Raw genomic sequence first — 17,323 nt, forward strand, 5'->3', positions numbered from 1 at the left:
TCCCCTCAAAGCACTAAACAAGGTTTCCTTTCAGAGCCCATTTTTCTGATGCGTGAGGCTCAGGGATTTGCAGCATCCCCAGTCTCTCTCTCCATCTGCTCATTGAATTGAGTACCTCTTTAATAGAGAACACCCTGGGTTAGGGTCTGAGAACTTGGGATCATGGCCTGGCATCATCAGCACCTAACATGGAGCCGTCAGTGTATTGCCTAGCTTCTGTCAAACTCGCTACCTTCATTTATTTTTTTTAAAAGTCTCATAGATGTTTTAAAACCCTGACTTTGGGAACCACAGAACCCTGGATTAAGAGTCCAGTTTATCCAAATCTTTTGTTCAGGATCACGTGAAAAACTTTAGCTACCATTCAAAACTACAGGTGCTGAGAGGTAAGCAGGAGATAGGAAAATGCAGCCCACCGTCACTCTTCTGGAAGCCAGCAGAGTTCCTAGCTCAAGACAGGCGGAGCCTTGTGAGGGGCTGGGTAAGAAAATGAACGGAGAAAGTGACCCTCAAAAGGTGTATGTGCCTGGTTAACATGGAGACGAGCTAATCCCAAGTGGTTATTTTGCTCATTTAACATCACATTAACCAGATAAAAAAAGAATTGATTTTTTTCCCTTTCTAGCCAGTTTGTTCAGTTCTCCAGAACATACCCTTAGGTAACTAGAAATAAATTATGTGTCATTATTGAAGTTAGTAACAGAGTTCATGTGCTTTAAATAATGTGGTCAGTCTGCAGCAATATTTCACTGCAAGCATGAAATGATGAGAAGCACCTAGGAATATTCCATTCCCAGGGCATGCCACGTTGTAGTCTGAGTGCTTTACTTATTCTGATGGGTCTCTGCCTTGAAAACTTTCGAACAGCAAGTTTTATGCAACCATTTTTGAATGATGAATTATCAAGGTGGAGCTGTGAAATTATAGCAGTTAAGAAGTTATCATAAACAGGTCTTAAATCTTAATTTAGCTATCTACTTAGTCATAATGTTTTGTTTAAATGATTACATTGAGACATATACAAGTAATTTTCTTTTTGTGGAGTCAACTTAGATTTAATAAAGACAAGTATAAATTTTGATGTAAGTATTGGGTTGATTAAATTTCCCAATCAAATAGAGCTTTTTAAAGCATTCTAAAATACTCATAATTCTCTATCATTATTACACAGATTATGTACACTAAAAATAGACTGGTATCAGTTTACGGATCTCTAATCCTTAAGAGAGGAAATAGTTTTCTTATTATTTTTCTCTAATTATCTTAAGTTAGCAATCACCATGGTAACCACTGCTTATTTTACTTTCCCAGTTTAACTGCCATTTGAATTTAATTTTATACATGATTTGAGCTGAAATGAAGAAATACAGCTTTCACCCAACACTGACCACCAATGAGGATTGAATCTACATTTTGGAAGCAAAATTTAGGAAAATCAGCCTCCTTGTAGTCTTTTTTTGTTTGTTTTTGTTTTTGTTTGGAGAGAGTCTCACTCTGTTGCCCAGGCTGGAGTGTAGTGGAGCAATCTCGGCTCACTACAATCTCTGCCTCCCGCCAGGTTCAAGCGATTCTCTTGCCTCAGCCTCCCAAGTAGCTGGGATTACAGGTGCAAGCCACCATGCCCGGCTAATTTTTGTATTTTCAGTAGAGATTGGGTTTCACCATGTTGGCCAGGCTGGCCTCAAGCTCCTGGCCTCAAGTGACCCACCCGCCTCAGCCTCCCAAAGTGCTAGGATTACAGGCAGGGACCACTGCACCCGGCTGCCTCCTTGTAGTCTTGAGCTGCATTGTCAGACTCAGTAGGGGCACCATCGTTCCTAGAAAATCCACTTGAGGCTCAGGACAGTAACCTCTTTCTCCAGAAAATCTGGTAATTCTGTCATCTGATGACAAAACAAACACAACTTTCTTCTTGTATTATTTCCATGCAAGAAATTATAAAATACATTTGGTCTTCTCTTCAAAGGACACCAAAAGCAGTTTGTGTAAATTTCTATCCTTTCTTCCCCAAGTGCTGAGGTGCTACAGGGAGAGCTGAAGTGCTTTACGCAAACTCACTACCTAATATACCCTAGGATGTAAGCTCCACGTGATAAGGGAATACTGCGCTGGTGTTCTGACTTGTTTTTAAAGTATGCTATTTTATCTGCTGGCTGTGTGCAGTTAATCTGCACAGACACATCTCCTTGTCTGTGGTTGTCAGGCCTGAGTCCTGTGTCTTGTCCTTCCTAGGGGGAGCCTCTTGGGCCCTCCAGCACCGGGAGACATGCGTGGCAGGCGTTTTCCTGGGGACATACTCCAGCATCCCAGTCTTTTACTTCCCCTGCTGTCCTCCGTGCCTTCCTGTTGTTGGCCCTGGTGATCCCCAGCAGAGCCTAGGAGCCAACGGCCCTCAGAGGCTTCTACAGTCTCCCTCAGCCCTGCAGGAGGCCTCCAGGGGTAGAGATGGGCAGGGGCGTAGAGTCATTCAGGGTGGGGTGGGCTCAGCTCATTGGTTCCCTTCCCCCTTGACTTGTGCACTTGGCCTCTGAAGGGAGCCCAGGAGGAAAGGACCCAGCCTTCTTTCCTGTCACCTGCCCGGCCGGCGCAGGAGCGTGCACGTTTGTGGCAAGGATCAGGAGCTGGGCAGGGCAAGGCGAGGGCAATGGGGTGGTTCTCTTGCATTGCAGGGCATAGAGGAAGAAAATGCCGGCTTGTACTATGGGGTAGAGGGCCGTGAATTGGAGGGGAAAAGACAGATCTTAAGACATTCACTGTGAGATTATGTGTGTTCTTCATAATGCCCAAGACATTTAAGTGATAGACTTGGGATTATTTTTCAACGACTGTTCTTGTGATTGGTGGGTTTGTTCATTTGGCCGCCCTGTTCTTTGGGACTGAAAGTTCCTGGCTCGGACACTGCAGATGTCACGTGTGCATTCTCCTTCTCAGCACTTCCATTATGAAGACTCTGTAAAACCTCCAAGCACTGGAGAAAGCAGAAAGAACTTGGCTGCAGCCGTTAGCCCACCTCTGCTGCCAAGCAGTGCTGTGGCCCTGAGGGAGGTACTGTCCTCATCTGTGCCGAAGGAGAGTCCCAGCAGGGCCTCCCAGGTCCTGCCAGCCCGAAGGCACCACCATGGTAGAAACTCCACAAACCCTATGAGGGTGAGATCTGTAAAGTGAACTCACTATAAAGTGAACTCCCACTGAGTCTAGCATCACTGAACTCCTCAAATGCAGTGCTTTGACTATTTCAGGTTTCCACAAAGATACTCCAGAATCTTTTTTTTAAAGCATATAAATGCTATAGCAAAATAGAAGAAAAAAAAAAAGAGGAGGAGGAGGAGCCGGAAACAGGTGTATGCACCTCTCTGCATCCTTTCACTCCTGGTGTGGCACGTGGACCAGCAGCATTGACATCACCTGTGAGTGCGTCAGAAATGCAGAACCTCAGGCCCTGCCCCAGACAGTGTCCCAAACAGGCTTTTTTTCCAGAATGATGCAGAACAGCACCTTGACTGTCTCCTGGGCCTGCGTTCATGGAGCCGAGGCAGTTGCTCTCCTCTTCTGCTTCAGTGTTTTGTAGTATTTACTCCTAATTACGGGGAAGTTCCTTTTTAATCCATTATTTTTAACTCTTTCCTAATTTAATCCTGACGTAAAGAATCTTTTGAAGAGCCTGTAATGGCACTAGAAAAATGCTTACAAGAGTCATGGATGAGAATGACTGAAAGCAGCCCAGCCGGTGTCCCCGCGACCCTCCGTGTGACTAGAACACTGATTCGCAGGAAGCACTGGTTGGTGGGCACTGGAAAGTCCAGGTTCCCCTTGTCTTCCATTTCCACCACTGAGAAGAGTTTTCTTGAAAACCAACCAAATCATCCCAGCAAAAGATGCAACCTCAGACTTTCAGCCTAGACATTGATCCCCTCATCTGGTTGAATGTGTCGAGGTGACTAAGAATAGCTTGGACCAAGCAGGGCATGTTTTTAAAGCTGCAATTGTGGCAATGACCACAACTCCTGTTATCGGGTCGTGCAGTTCCGCACAATATCCGGCACAGCTGTGGGCTCTGGCAGCAGCCAGCCTAGCGCTGGCGGCTTAATTAGGCTTTTTATCTTTACATTTGTCTGAGGACATCTGAAACCTTCAGTGTGGCCTGTCACTAATTAGGTGACTAATTAAATAGTCAGTGCTTCCTTGCTGATCTCAGAGCTCAACCGCAATGGACAGGTTTGTGACTGTGACTGCCTGTCCTCTCGGTCTCTGCACGTGTGCTCCTCGCAATTGCCCTGTTCATTGCCCTGTGCTAAGACGGCATGGGAGTGAGGCCCAGGGCATGTGCAGGGCCGCCCTCCAATGTGCCCAGGCAGCAGGCAGCACGGACATCCACAGGGGGGGCGTACGGGAGACGGACATCCACGGGGCATACAGGACATCAGGTCTGGTGCAGAGGCTGGTCTGGTGGCCAGAGCAAAGGGGATGGTGGAAGGAGCTTTATGTGTCAGGCTCAAGAGTCTCATTCTCCCCAGGCAGCAAGAGTTGACATTCTGCCATCGGAGAATAATGATCCAGAACGCACCCTGGTGTCACTAATCACAATCGGGTTTCCTATTTGACTCCAATATTTAAATGTAATTAATGTTAAATAAAAGCACCGCCATTTACTGAAATTATCCACCCCTGCTTGTTTCAGGGTAACTTATCTCCTCATACCCACATTAGAGACTCCCAGAACAAAAGCAAAGCAATCCACTTTGAGCAACCTTAGGCCTTTTCGATGGGGGAAGGTCGGCTTATTGTCCTTTTTTTGTGGGTGCTTTGTGATTCTTTGGCATTAAGGGTAAGCAGGAAATGCATTTTTCATGATCACACACAGCACAAACCATGTACCTGGATCTGAGTCGTACACCCGCCTCCTCAGTCTTCATCATTTGTTATTGGATGATTTTCAAATAATGATATTGGTACCTGTCTTGGTTTGCATTCTTTCAAACCAAGCTGAAAACAAAGCATTTGGATACAAGTAGCTGATTTGGGAGTGATCCTAGGGAACTGCCTGAGAGCAGGGCCATGTGACAGGGAAGTGAGGACAGCCACAAAGCCAAAAGACACCCTTGTCGGTGGGTCCCTACTGTGGACAACTGAGGTCAGAGAATGGCCTTGGGCAGAGACAGGCAGAGAGGAGACCCTTTTTCAGGTGAGCAGGTGGGCCAGGGTGAGGTGAGTGGGCCTCGACACTGTCTCTGGAGTGCCCTTACGGTCCCTTAGTTTGCTAAGTTTGTTCAGTTCTTCCTTGTTAATATTCTTGAAGTTGCCTTTTACTGAAACTTGGGCATAGACGATGATGGAGAAGAAGCCGGGATTAGCTAAGAAGGCCATGTGGAGAGGATTTTGTGGGTTTCTTGCAGTTCTAAAGAGGATGCAGGTGTACTACCAGAAAGTTTTGCTGGAAAAGAGATGGCATTTAAGGACCTTGTCTTGGCAAATACTTTATTTCTACTCTGGGATGGAGTTAAGGTTAGAATCAGTAGTTTTCAAAACATGGTCTGTGGCCCAGCACCATCAGCATTACCTGGGAAGCTGTCGGAGGTGGGGATACTCAGGCCCCACTCTCCAGGGACTGAATCCGAAACCTGAGGGTAGGGCCAGGCTCTGCTTTCCCAGCCCTGCAGGGGAGGTGGCAGGTCAAGGAAGTCAGAAGCGAGGAGTGGAGAGGGCCCAGGAGAATGATTCCAATACCCAGAACTTCAGTCTCCTCACCTGTGCTGTAGGGAAGGCATCCAGAATTCCCTCCTCACACACCGGCCTGAGCATTCAGTCAGGTAGCAAATGTCAAGCATCTGTCCAAAGGCCTAGTGCTGACACTTGTTAGACAGACACCTCCCCAGTAAGTAAATTTGCATGTCTAGACCCCCATGGAAGCCTACATTGACTTTCAAAGGCGGGAAGTGACTGGGGAGCTGGAGTGTCCTCTATGTGGAGGACACCCTCTTCCCTGAGGACTGAGCCGGAGGTGTTTCCAACCCGCAGCTGCATCTGACTCCTGGTGAGACATTCCCTGGAGTCTGCAGAACATCCTCCTAAGAGATTCATGTCTCTCAGATATTTAATGGGATCATACACTTCCTTCATAGAAACTTACATTAAACTCCACCCTCCTTTCTTAAGACTCCTAAATGCTCAGGAGCCTCTCAGTTTTCTCCTCCTTGAACAGAGCCTCTCAAAGTGCCATCCCTGGCCCGCCAGCATGGACAAAACTTGGGAACTGTTGGAAATGCAGATTTTCAGGCCCCACCCAGACCTCCTGCATCAGAAACTCTGGGAATCGGGCCCAGCAATGTGTGTCTTCACGAGACCTGCAGGGACTCACTCAGTCAATGCCACTAGGCCAATAGACCAATGTGGTCTTTACCCTTCCTGCCCCATCCTCCCATCCCCACTTTTTTCATGGGCAGCCTCACTCCCAAAAAAGCAAAAGGCATCGTACACCTTCAGCTGCGCACCCTCTCCCACTTCGTCAGCTCTGCATCCGCCAGTCACTTACTTTCCTTCTTGCGGAGGGAGGATTAGGGCCGTAACACCCATGCATTTGAATTCTTTTATCTTGGCGCACATAAAATGATGTACAAGAGGACTGAAGGAATAAGGACATGTCAAACTGCCCCCGACTTATAGCATTTGATGTTGGGTAGAAATTTGGAAGGGAAGCCCAGAAAGAGCCCTGCCTGGAAACACAGGCATGAGGGCCCTCCAGTAGAGGTGACAGGTGGTCCTCGTTGCTGGGGAGTGGGAGGACCGTGAGCCTCTGTGTGAGACCCAGAGCAGGCAAAGCCATCTATGGAGCAGGTGGCTTGTGGAGACCAGGTTTCTCGCTAAGTGTACTTCTCTGAAGATAATGCCTTTCAAACAGATAATCCAACACTACCAGTATAGTAAGACATGGGGGCCTGAAAAAAAAGGTTTGAATTCTCCTTTTTATTTTAAGACCTTGTGGTGGAGGAAAATGTTGTGAATCACCTTGAGATTTTAGGGTTACTATTAAGTAACTGTTTCTATAAGCAACAGATTGCAAAAGTTCCAGGCTCTACAATTCTGCACATCACAGCCACTTGGATAGGGATGGGGAAGGTTGTACAAATATAGTTTCCTGGGACCCTGTTCCTGGCCTGAGGTGGGTTTCAGGAATATGTACAATATTTTTAATAGAATCCCCAGGTAATTCCGACATGCAGGTGGGTTTAGGAGCCATTTATGTAGACATTTGCTCAAAATTGGCAGTCTCATCTATAAGGAAACCTATTTCCCCCGTAATTGCTCATTGTAACTAACTTGTATTTATGGGTTTGTTTTCCAAACCACATTTTCTAATTCCTAGCAAGTCATATAACTTCTAAGTCACATCATTACTTTGGGGCTTGCAGGGCCTAATTTTTAAGTTATTATTAGCATTATATAGTTGAACCCACATTCATAGTATTAGCATGCTAAACTGGACCTAGCAGAAAGCATTTCGCGAAGTCTCATGCTTAAACTGTCACCATTAAGAAGGAAGGCCCAAGAAGAAACCTGCCCATGTGGTGTTAATAAAGCCTTGTTAATAGCCAGCCTTTGCCCAAAACATAAAGCTCTTCTTCATCCTCCCCCACCAGAAGTGATCCCACTCGAGTTTGAATTCCCATAACGCTCCATGATTCCATCCTTAAGGAACAAATTGATTTGTGTCTTGTATTTTGCCATCTCTCATGTGCAAGGGCTTTCTGGCTTGTCTTTGATAGCTGCCATCTTGGTATTTACATCTGGTATGTGCTCAGTATATATAAACATAAGCTTAAAATGTAAATGTATAATGGTTTTACTTCATAGACATAGATAAAAACATCATTAATCATTTCCCCTAGATTATAAAGGAAAACTCAATTTCATTTTAATCTGTTTTGCCAGAACTCCCAAATTTTATTCTTATCTTTTCAATTGGCATTTTCATTTTTTCAGTAAGGATTTCTGTGTTTCTTTTGTGATACATAAGTGTTTTATCTGAGATCCTGAACGTCTGCCTAGCCCCTTATCCTGGCCACTACGCCTCTCCCCTGCCAGGTCCCTGGGGACTCCAGAGAGCACTCAGGGCCCTCCAGGCAGACACTTCTACCTTAGTGTCGGGTCCAGTGTTGAGTCACACCCAGACTCGGGGTACCTTACGAGACTTGCTCCTTGCCCCATTTCTCCAGGTCCCATCCTGATTCCTACAAGAGCTCCAGGACCAGGGAGCTCTGACCCACCACCCAAGGTGGAGCCGGGCAAGATGGTACTCAAGAGAAGAGAGAAGTAGGGTCAGGGAGAGAGGTTTTAAGCTCTGTCTTAGCCCACGAACTGCCCACTCCCTTCTGGATGTGCTCAGAATCCTCCATCCCATGCCTCCTCTATGGATCTCTCTCTTCGGTCTCCCCCTGGAGGTCAGAGTGTGTCATGACCGACAACTTTGTGGCCATGGATGCAGCTGCCGTTTAATTTTTACTAACAACAAAAATGGGTTGAGTACTATTAACACACTCAAACACACACCCCATAACTCCTTAATATCATCTGATACCAGTCCGTGTTCAGTTTTCCCAGTGGTCTTAAAATTGTTCTTTTACAGTTAGTTGGTTTGGATAAGGATGCAAACCAGGTCCAAATATTGCATTTGGTTAATGTGCCCCGAAATCCTTTTAAATACTTAACAATCTCCTGCATCTTTCCCGTTTTCTTAAATTTATTTTATTGTTAGGTTCTTGCATGTTAGAGAATTTATGATGAAATAATACAATGTGTGGCGTTTACTTCAACCACAACAAACAGTGTTGGTGAGTATTTTAAAAGCAGCACAACGTTAGTAATTGCTAAGCTTCTTTCACCTCGTGTATATTTAAAATCCTCCAAAATAAAAAGTTTTTTAAAAGTAAAAAAATTAAATTAATGGCTCAGGACCTTGACCAAAAGTCTCTTATGATTTACACAGAAAAAAATATTGCTAAAGAAAGTTAAATTATTTCAGGGGAAAACTGGTAGATTCTCTTAATCTGCTGTGTACTTACAATAAATATTTTGTGAGGATTTGTTTTGCCTCTAATATTGGAAGTTCACAGAGCTCCCAACTTTTAAACTCCATCTATAGTATTTTATGGCATGTGTTGTTGTTAAGACTGAATTAAATCTGAGTTATTTTTTAACTAGTAGAATATGTAGATAGGTGACATATCTATCACAAGCTAGGATTTATTTTCATTTGGCAAATATTTTTGTCACGTTTTGAACCATTCAGAAAGCAGAGGTTTTAGTAAATTAAATTGAAACATTTAGATCGATGTGGGGTAATAATTTTTTCTCTACATTATCTATTTGTTCAAATAACAGCATTAATTAAAGCAGTTAATTAAATCACTTGCTTTGGTTGCCTTTGCTATGCCTGCACCCTGCAGACGCACACAGACAAAATCAGCTAGAAAATAACTAGCGATCGCCTAGCGGGCTGACATGTATCTACTGCCCAGAAGGGTAAGCACCATGAAAAGTTTTATGTTTCTTTTATCATGTTCACAATAAATTGGCAATGTGACCCTCTTTATTTGAAGGATAAGGATGTTTAGACCTAATTTTGTAGCTGTCCTCCTGAAGCATGGAATGAAACACAATACCTTTTACTTATTTCCCTGGATACCCTAATCCCTCCCTGCTTTACAAGTATCTTTGAGCTGTTCCTCCCTTTGTATCCACAGCAACGTGAAATCCCCACTGGAATTATTTGCTGTGAAAATGCAGGTGCCCTTGTTTAATGTTTCATTGGCTTGAGCACTTAACTTGGAACTTTTTTTTTTTTTTTTTCATGATATGGTGACCTTTGATTTTGGAGCTGAGGGCTCACAGTGATGTTAGATATTGTTTATATACATTAAGCCAACACCATTAGATCTGAGTTTATCTGTGGTTCTGCTGTTCCTGCCATTTCATCAAATGCATGCCCAAACCCAAGCTGTACTCCGTGACCCACTGTTCTATTTGAAGGAACTTTTTGAATATTCATAGGCGATCAAATTCAAAATCAGTCTATTAGAATTATGTATTATAAACGTCATGATTTTAGACCAATACTCTTATATAGTTACAAATTTAAGAAATTAAATATTTAGACATTGCTAAATCGGATTATAGAGAGAACCATCACAGCAAAAATACGAGCTTGGAGAAAGAAATGAAAATGCTGGTGATATTTTCATATGAAGTCATGAAAGGGCAGGGAACCTTCCCTGAATAGCAAGGAGGTTGATGTTACAAAGAAGGTTGGGGAAGTTTGGTTAGGCCCAGCCGGAAGGATGTTTATGCCACGCTAGAGAATTTGGACTGAACAGTTTGGTAATCAAAACACTTACCATTTATTGAAAATGCACTATGTAGCAGGCAATATTTTAAGCATTTTACAGACAATGATTCATTTAATCTTCACAGAACCCCTAAGAAGCATTAGGTTCTAGAGCCACAGAGAGGTCAAATAACTTGCAAAGGTAAAAAACCTAGAAGTGCTAGAGCTGGGAGTCACGCTGAGGCAGTCCGATTTCTGAGACGGGGATCTTAACGAGTCTGTTCTGCAGCTACCTTGGTAAAATCCTTACCAAGAACAAAGGTAGGGATTTTAAAGCCAGAAACCATTGAGATTTTATTTAATTTAAAAAGAGGTTTCCAGTAGCTGTGTGGAAGATGGGCAGAAGACAGAGACTCATGCCAGAGAGACAAACCCTCTAGACAAAATGGTGAACTAAGGCAGTGTGTTATAGGAGGGGCGGGTTGCAGAGGCGTTCGAGAGATGCGGACAAGGTCAAAGTGATTGGACACGGTGGCCAATGTGGGTAGTGGGAAGGAGCCTGAGACTGGCTTCAAAATTCCTAGCTCGAGAGGTGGTTAGTTGGCCAAAGCTTTGACGGAGATAGAGGAGGAGTGGGATGAGGTGACCAAGAGCTTTGTTTGGGCATATACTAAATTTGAGATCCCCCTGGAGCATGCCAGTTAGGGCCAATAGGCATTTAGAAATTAGATTTAGAGCTTAGAAGAATCACTGTAGTATAGTACATTGTAGTAAATGTGTAAGAGGAAGTCCTGGTGGTGGATAACATCATCCACAGAAATAGGCATGAAGCTTGGGAAACTTGGTTAGGGAGAAATGGACAAAGGAGGAGGAGCTGGTAAAAAAGCAGTCATGAAAGGGAGCCTCAATTTAGACCTAATTTCGTCCCAGACAGGAGGTTCTGTGGTGACAGCTCCTGGGGGAGGCCTCCTGCATGGTCCCAGCTCTCACTGTTTCCTCCACCCCTGCTCCTTTAGGCCCAGGATCAGTGATGGCACCCACTGCTGCCACACAGCAGTAACCCTGCATACACAGCTGCCTTCATTTAGTAACACCTTGTGGGGTCCGCCATTTTTTTTTTTTTTTTTTTTTTCCTGGATCCTGATTAATAAGGATCTTCTCGTATCCCCACCTCATTCTTCCTCCATGAGTCAACGAAAATAGAGACCTCTAGTTGCCTTCCAGTATTGATTCTGCACTTGGTGACAAAACCCTGGGAACTGTGGTTCTTGGAAATATCACTGTGTTTTCTTCGAAAAACTACATTTTCCAGGCTCCCTGCTGCTCCCTGGCCATGTCACTGAGTTCTGGCTAGGTAAGCAGAAACGTGAGACTTTCAGGAAGGCTCCTTAATAGGCAGCCCTCTATGCCCATTTCTCCTTCCTCTGCCTGTAATGTGGCTGTGATGGCTGGAGCTCCAGGAGCCACCTTGAACCCGAGGTGACCCTGAAAATGGAAACCACACATGGAGAAGCAGAGAAGCAGGTCATGGGCTCAGCTGACTCCGTGGATCTGTCCTATCAGCACGAGGCTGGTGATGTCCAGGTGTCTTAAGTATAGTTTTAAGAGAAATTTGCTCTCAGAGGGATTGAGAGAGAGAGAAGAGGAACTTGAAGAGGAGACAGGGTTAACGGGGAAACACGTCTCTTCTGACTCAGGGGAATGGAAGAATGCTCTAAATATGGTAAGAAGGAAACATAAAAATGCCTGGTGACCAGTCTTCATTTTCTTTATGACATAGGGGATGTGCTCACCTGAGGATGAGGAAGGGGGATAGTAGGGATAATGAGGGATTACCGTAGAGAACTTGAAGGCTGGAGAAAGGCCCAGAATAGCAACAATGAAGAATGCAAAAAGATTTTAACTTGGGCTAAAGAAAAAGAGTGGAAACCTGTTTTTTAATGTATTAAAATTCAAAAAATGCCTCTATCCCCCCCAAAATTTTTGTACTATATCATGATAGATTAGGTTTTTTTTAAACTACTTTGTTTTTTGGGGGAAATTTTAAATTGTACAACAGCATAATTTAGGATAATGCAGTGTGGTAGTTTGGTAATTTATAAATCATTTGATTCATGTTGTTCAGTAATTCAAATGATTCAAAACCAAAGGGATTGTCTTTGTAGTAAAAGATGTAGCTGGATAATTATTAAGCCTTCTATTTACATAGAGATGTAAAAAAGGCCTATATATAACTATTATTGGTATAACATAAACCACATTTCTATCACATAACACCCAAAGCTGGGATAAATTTTAACTGCATGTGAGTATAAACACTGATTATTAGCATTTTCCATTAAATGGTAATAAATCAGAGACAAGTAATCAGTGTGCATTTGTAGACTGTCAGCCATAAGTAGCTGGGTTAATTGTGACCTTTATGTTATTTGAAGATATTCAAATTTTTTATTCTTATTATTAGAGGATAAGATGCGCTCAGTTTTCTTCTTATCAAATAAGAATATTCATTCTTAAATGACACTCATCCTTAGAGACTTTAGAGCAAAACCTCTCATAATATTGAGCTATTTTTAAATGTCAGGTTCAGTTGAGTTTATTGCATTTCTGGCCTGAGCCATCACCAAAAGTCTCCTGCTTTTAGTGCTACTTAACAGATTGTCAGTAAATTGATAGCAGTTCCACATTTGGAACATTTCCAATCTTCTCATGGGAAAGGAGGGCAGGTGTTTCTCTCTGACTTGGTGAAGGCTTCTTTTTTGGCATTTGGTTGATTGAAGGGGAGGTGTGAACTAAGAAGAGATTTTAGAAAAAAAAAAAATCTCATCAGCATGAACTCTATGAAAAGATCAGCTCACCATACAATTTTACTGACTTTAACTAGGGGGTGGATTTGCAGCAAGAGCATCTTAAATCCTGATGGACAATCATGGAGTGAGCCTTGAGCATGTGAGTTCTTCAGAGGCCTCTACTCAGGTGCACTTTACCTGTAGAACTGGTTAGAGGGAGTACTGTGGGTGCCTGGAGCAGGGCACTGCCTGAGGCCAGCAAGCCTGGCTTTCATAGCTGGCACTGCTTATGAGCTTTGTAACCTTGAACAAATTACTTACCATTTCCAACCTTGATTTTCTTACATATGAAATGTGGATTAGAAAAAGCAGCCTCTCCCCTACCCCCAGCATAAATTGTGTAGAAGATTAATCTCTATGTGAATGCCTATGAATGTGCCTTGGGCTCTGGAAAGCCGGATGCAAATATAAAGCAATTTTGCTCTTAAAAAGGAATCCTCTAGAATTTCCTCCCAGATGACACTTTTTGGTATCCTGATTTGACTGTGTGTATCTGAGTGTAATAAAGCTAATGTCAGCTGATGGGAATTAGATGACCTTTGGATCCCTCTGAACAATTTGAGGTCTACAGGACAGTACAGGCAGAGGTAAGGTGAGAGGATGCTGCCTCCAGACTTACTAGCTATATGGTTATATTAGTCTGTTCTCAACGCTGCTGATAAAGACATACCTGAGACTGGGCCTTTTACAAAAGAAAGAGGTTTAATGGACTTGCAGTTCCACATGGCTGGGGAGGCCTCACAATCATGGTGGAAGGCAAAGAGAAACAAGTCACGTCTTACGTGGGTGGCAGCAGGCAAAGAGAGAGCTTGTGCAAGGAAACTCCCATTTTTAAAACCATCAGATCTCATGAGACTTATTCACTATCATGACAACAGCATGGGAAAGACCTGCTCCCATGATTCAATTACCTCTCACCAGATCCCTCCCACAACACGTGGGAATTATGATGAGATTTGAGTGGGGACACAGAGTCAAACTATACCAATGGTCTTTGCAAATTACTTGCTTCAGTTCCACCTAAAAAAAACAGGGATAATAGTATTACTGACCTGACTGGATTGCTGTAAGGACTACATGGCATAATGCGCCATGCAAAACACTTGACTGGAAGCAGTCATCAGGGTTGAGCTGCAATTGTTATGCTTCCAAGCAGTTTATTATTAATAGAAGTAGTCTAAAATTTAAACTTTATACTAAATTTACCTCTCTCCCAATTTGTTTTATTTAGTTTCACTTTGAAAAGCACATTTTAAAAACCTGTCTCATTACTAATGTGTAGCTTTTTGGAAGATTCTACAGTTAGCAGCTCCAGCGCCATCTTCCTTTTTTCCTTGAAATGGTTGGTTCTATTTGAAGGTTCATGCAAAGAATTAGTAGCTCCAAAAACAATTCAACAGTTGGATGACACGAAATATAAAGTTAAATTGAATTATGATAAACGTTTGCTAAATTGCACTTAACTGCTTATTCTTTTTCATTTTTCTTTTTCTTTAGCTCTCACTTGAAGTTTAATAATCTTACCCTGATTTCAACTCATGGACTCCCAGGAAAAAAACTTCTGGACACTGAACAAAGGAAATTTTTAGCCAGCGAGTATGAATTTTATTTGCTTTTTCATTCTGAGGCCTAAATGTTCTACTCTTTGTGCAGTCTACTTAATGCTAAATAGTAGATTTCAGATTGGAAAAGGAGAAGTGGTGGGGCTTTTCTCCTGGAGTTCAGGCATCACTTAGGAGATACAAGTACCAGTGTGTTCACAAGCAAGTGGCTAAGACTGGCAGGCCAGGGCCACCAGTTTGTATCTGTGGGAAGACATCTGCCCTGTTCCAAACAATTGGGGTGGAGCCTACGGACCCAGCCAGCCCTGCCTTTGGGCTCTAAGTGACACTATGGGGCAGTGGAGGTTGGTGACTACATTTACATCCGACAGGGCACCTCACTGGGATATGGATCCCACAGCTACCCTGGCCATTTGTACTCAGCAGCTGATCAGGCAAAGAACTTCCATGCCAGTCTGGGTGAGCTTTATCGTCTTCATCCCAATAGAATCACTATTTGACAACATCTGTTCTGGAAAATACCATGTCTTTATCACATAGCTTTCATTCATTTTAATTTCCTGTAGCAAAACATGGGTAGAAGAAATATTAGTTTCTCTGCCTCTAGAAACAAGCTCCTAATTTTTCCAATAAGGAGGAAGGAAATTGTTCCCTCCCAGGGGATTCATTTTAGATTCCATGATGAAGGGACCCTCTTTCCTCTGTGAAAAACAGTTGTTTTGCCCTCAAACAGTGAGAAAAAAACCACAACTTCCTTGCCAGCAGAACCGGGTTCATTTCCACTTAATAATTTTATCAGACTATAGATTTTTTCTTGAAGGATGTCATTATGGTACAAAAAAGGACATGGGTTTGAGCCAGGAGGATGTGGATTCAGATCCTGCCTCTGCCACCAAGGACCTGGGCAAGGAATTTCATTTCTCTGAGCTTTGCTTTTTTTGATCATGAGCCGTACATGAGAAGCCAAGCTTGCTGGATTTTTTATTAAAATTAACATAACACCAACTTCTGGCCAAGAACACATTCCCTCCATTTCCCTCTTTCTAAATTACATGATTCCCTGGAAATGCTGGTTTTATTGGCAGCTGTCTTAAGAGGAACTTAATTCCATCAGCGTAGTGAACGTTTCCCTCAATCCCATGTTGGGTGTGTGTCAGGAGGAAACAGCTACTGAGGGGGCTTTCTGCAGGTGTGACACTGCACGGGCAGACTGAGTGGGTGGAAGCCCCCGGTGTCCCTGCTGCTGTCCCTGCCTCCACATTCTCAGCACAGCAGCCAGAGCAAGGCTGCAGAAAGCTGGCTCAGATCACATCGCCTCCTCACAGCCCAGAACGGCACTATCCAATATGGTGGCCACTAGCCGCGTGTATTTAAATTTAAATTTTTAAAATTAAATGAGATGAAAAGTCGGTGCCTCAGCTACATTAGCCGCATGTCGCCAGTGGCTACCATATTGGACAGAACAGATAAGAACATTTTCATCATCGCAGAACGTGCTGTGCTGCTCCAGCCTAAACTCTGTCTCCGTCTACTTAATTATCCAGCCTCACCTTTTATCATTTTTGCCCTTTTTCTCCCCATTTGAGCCACACCAGCCTCCTCGATGTTCCTCAGATGCAACAGGCAAGTCCCCACCTTGAGGTCTCTGCTTTTCTCTCTTAAATGTCACCTTTTCTATGGGGTCTATCCTGACCGCCCCATCCATTTGCAGCCAACACCCCAACACACTCCAGTCCCTCATACTCTGCTCTGTTTTTTTCTTCCTACTTAAATCCTCCTAAATATTGTATTATTTGCCTTCTGAAATAATGTTTATATTCAGAATCCATCAACTATAATATAAACTCCACAAGGGCAGAAATTTTTGCCTTTTATTCATTGATTCATTGATGTATACTCAATACCTGGGACAGTCCTTGGCACACAGCAGATGCCCAGTAAATAACGTGGAACAGAGGAAAGTTACCTCCAGAAATACCTGCAAAACTCCTCTCAAGCAAGTGTTAGGGACTAAATAATACAGCCAGAGCCCTTTGCATGGGTAACTGTATGTCATCATATTTCTTAGAAACCACATATTTCAGTAAGATTGAACCATAAATAGGAGATGCCTTTCAAATGGTCCTCATAACCCCGATAAAGGAAATTATCTCTGATCATGGGGTTTCAGACGGAAAGGTGCAAATGACATTCATAAATTTAGTAATTTAAATCCCTGATTACAAATACTAATTTTGAACTTGTTAACCAGTGTTTTAATTTATTATTGTTAGAATTTTTCAACCATTTCTGTCTTCTTTCCCACCCCCCACATCCAGCCTCTTGTGGAGGTGCTAATGGCATGTCTGTGATGGAGCCGAAAGGAAGGCGGTGGGAGAGGAGGAACAGGAAGCATGAGAAATCCACTAATTGGACAATCAGCACTGATTAATTTGAAGTTAATTGTGATAGTCCTTTTTCTAGGAGTGTCACAATTAATCTTTTATGAGAATTTCTAAGGTTCTTTCCAGCTTGGAAGAGTCATGACTCCATGAGGTGCAGGTCTCCACTGACTCATCTGTGGCCCCCAGAGCTTGCTTCTAATTGCACACCTG

At 43.3% G+C, this 17,323-nt stretch overlaps 1 protein-coding gene across 1 annotated transcript in view; it reads left to right on the plus strand.

Annotated features, from left to right (window-relative positions):
* The window catches only part of CFAP61 (cilia and flagella associated protein 61), a 317,571-nt gene that overhangs the window by 182,323 nt on the left and 117,925 nt on the right, over positions 1-17,323 (plus strand). Inside the window, exon 19 of the mRNA XM_011979531.1 lies at positions 14,665-14,763. Within this exon, the coding sequence (XP_011834921.1) occupies positions 14,665-14,763 (99 nt within the window). The remainder of the gene's footprint in view (positions 1-14,664; positions 14,764-17,323) is intronic.

The sequence above is a fragment of the Mandrillus leucophaeus genome, unplaced genomic scaffold (genome assembly GCF_000951045.1).
Source record: "Mandrillus leucophaeus isolate KB7577 unplaced genomic scaffold, Mleu.le_1.0 Scaffold202, whole genome shotgun sequence".
In the NCBI taxonomy this organism is placed as follows: Eukaryota; Metazoa; Chordata; class Mammalia; order Primates; family Cercopithecidae; genus Mandrillus; species Mandrillus leucophaeus.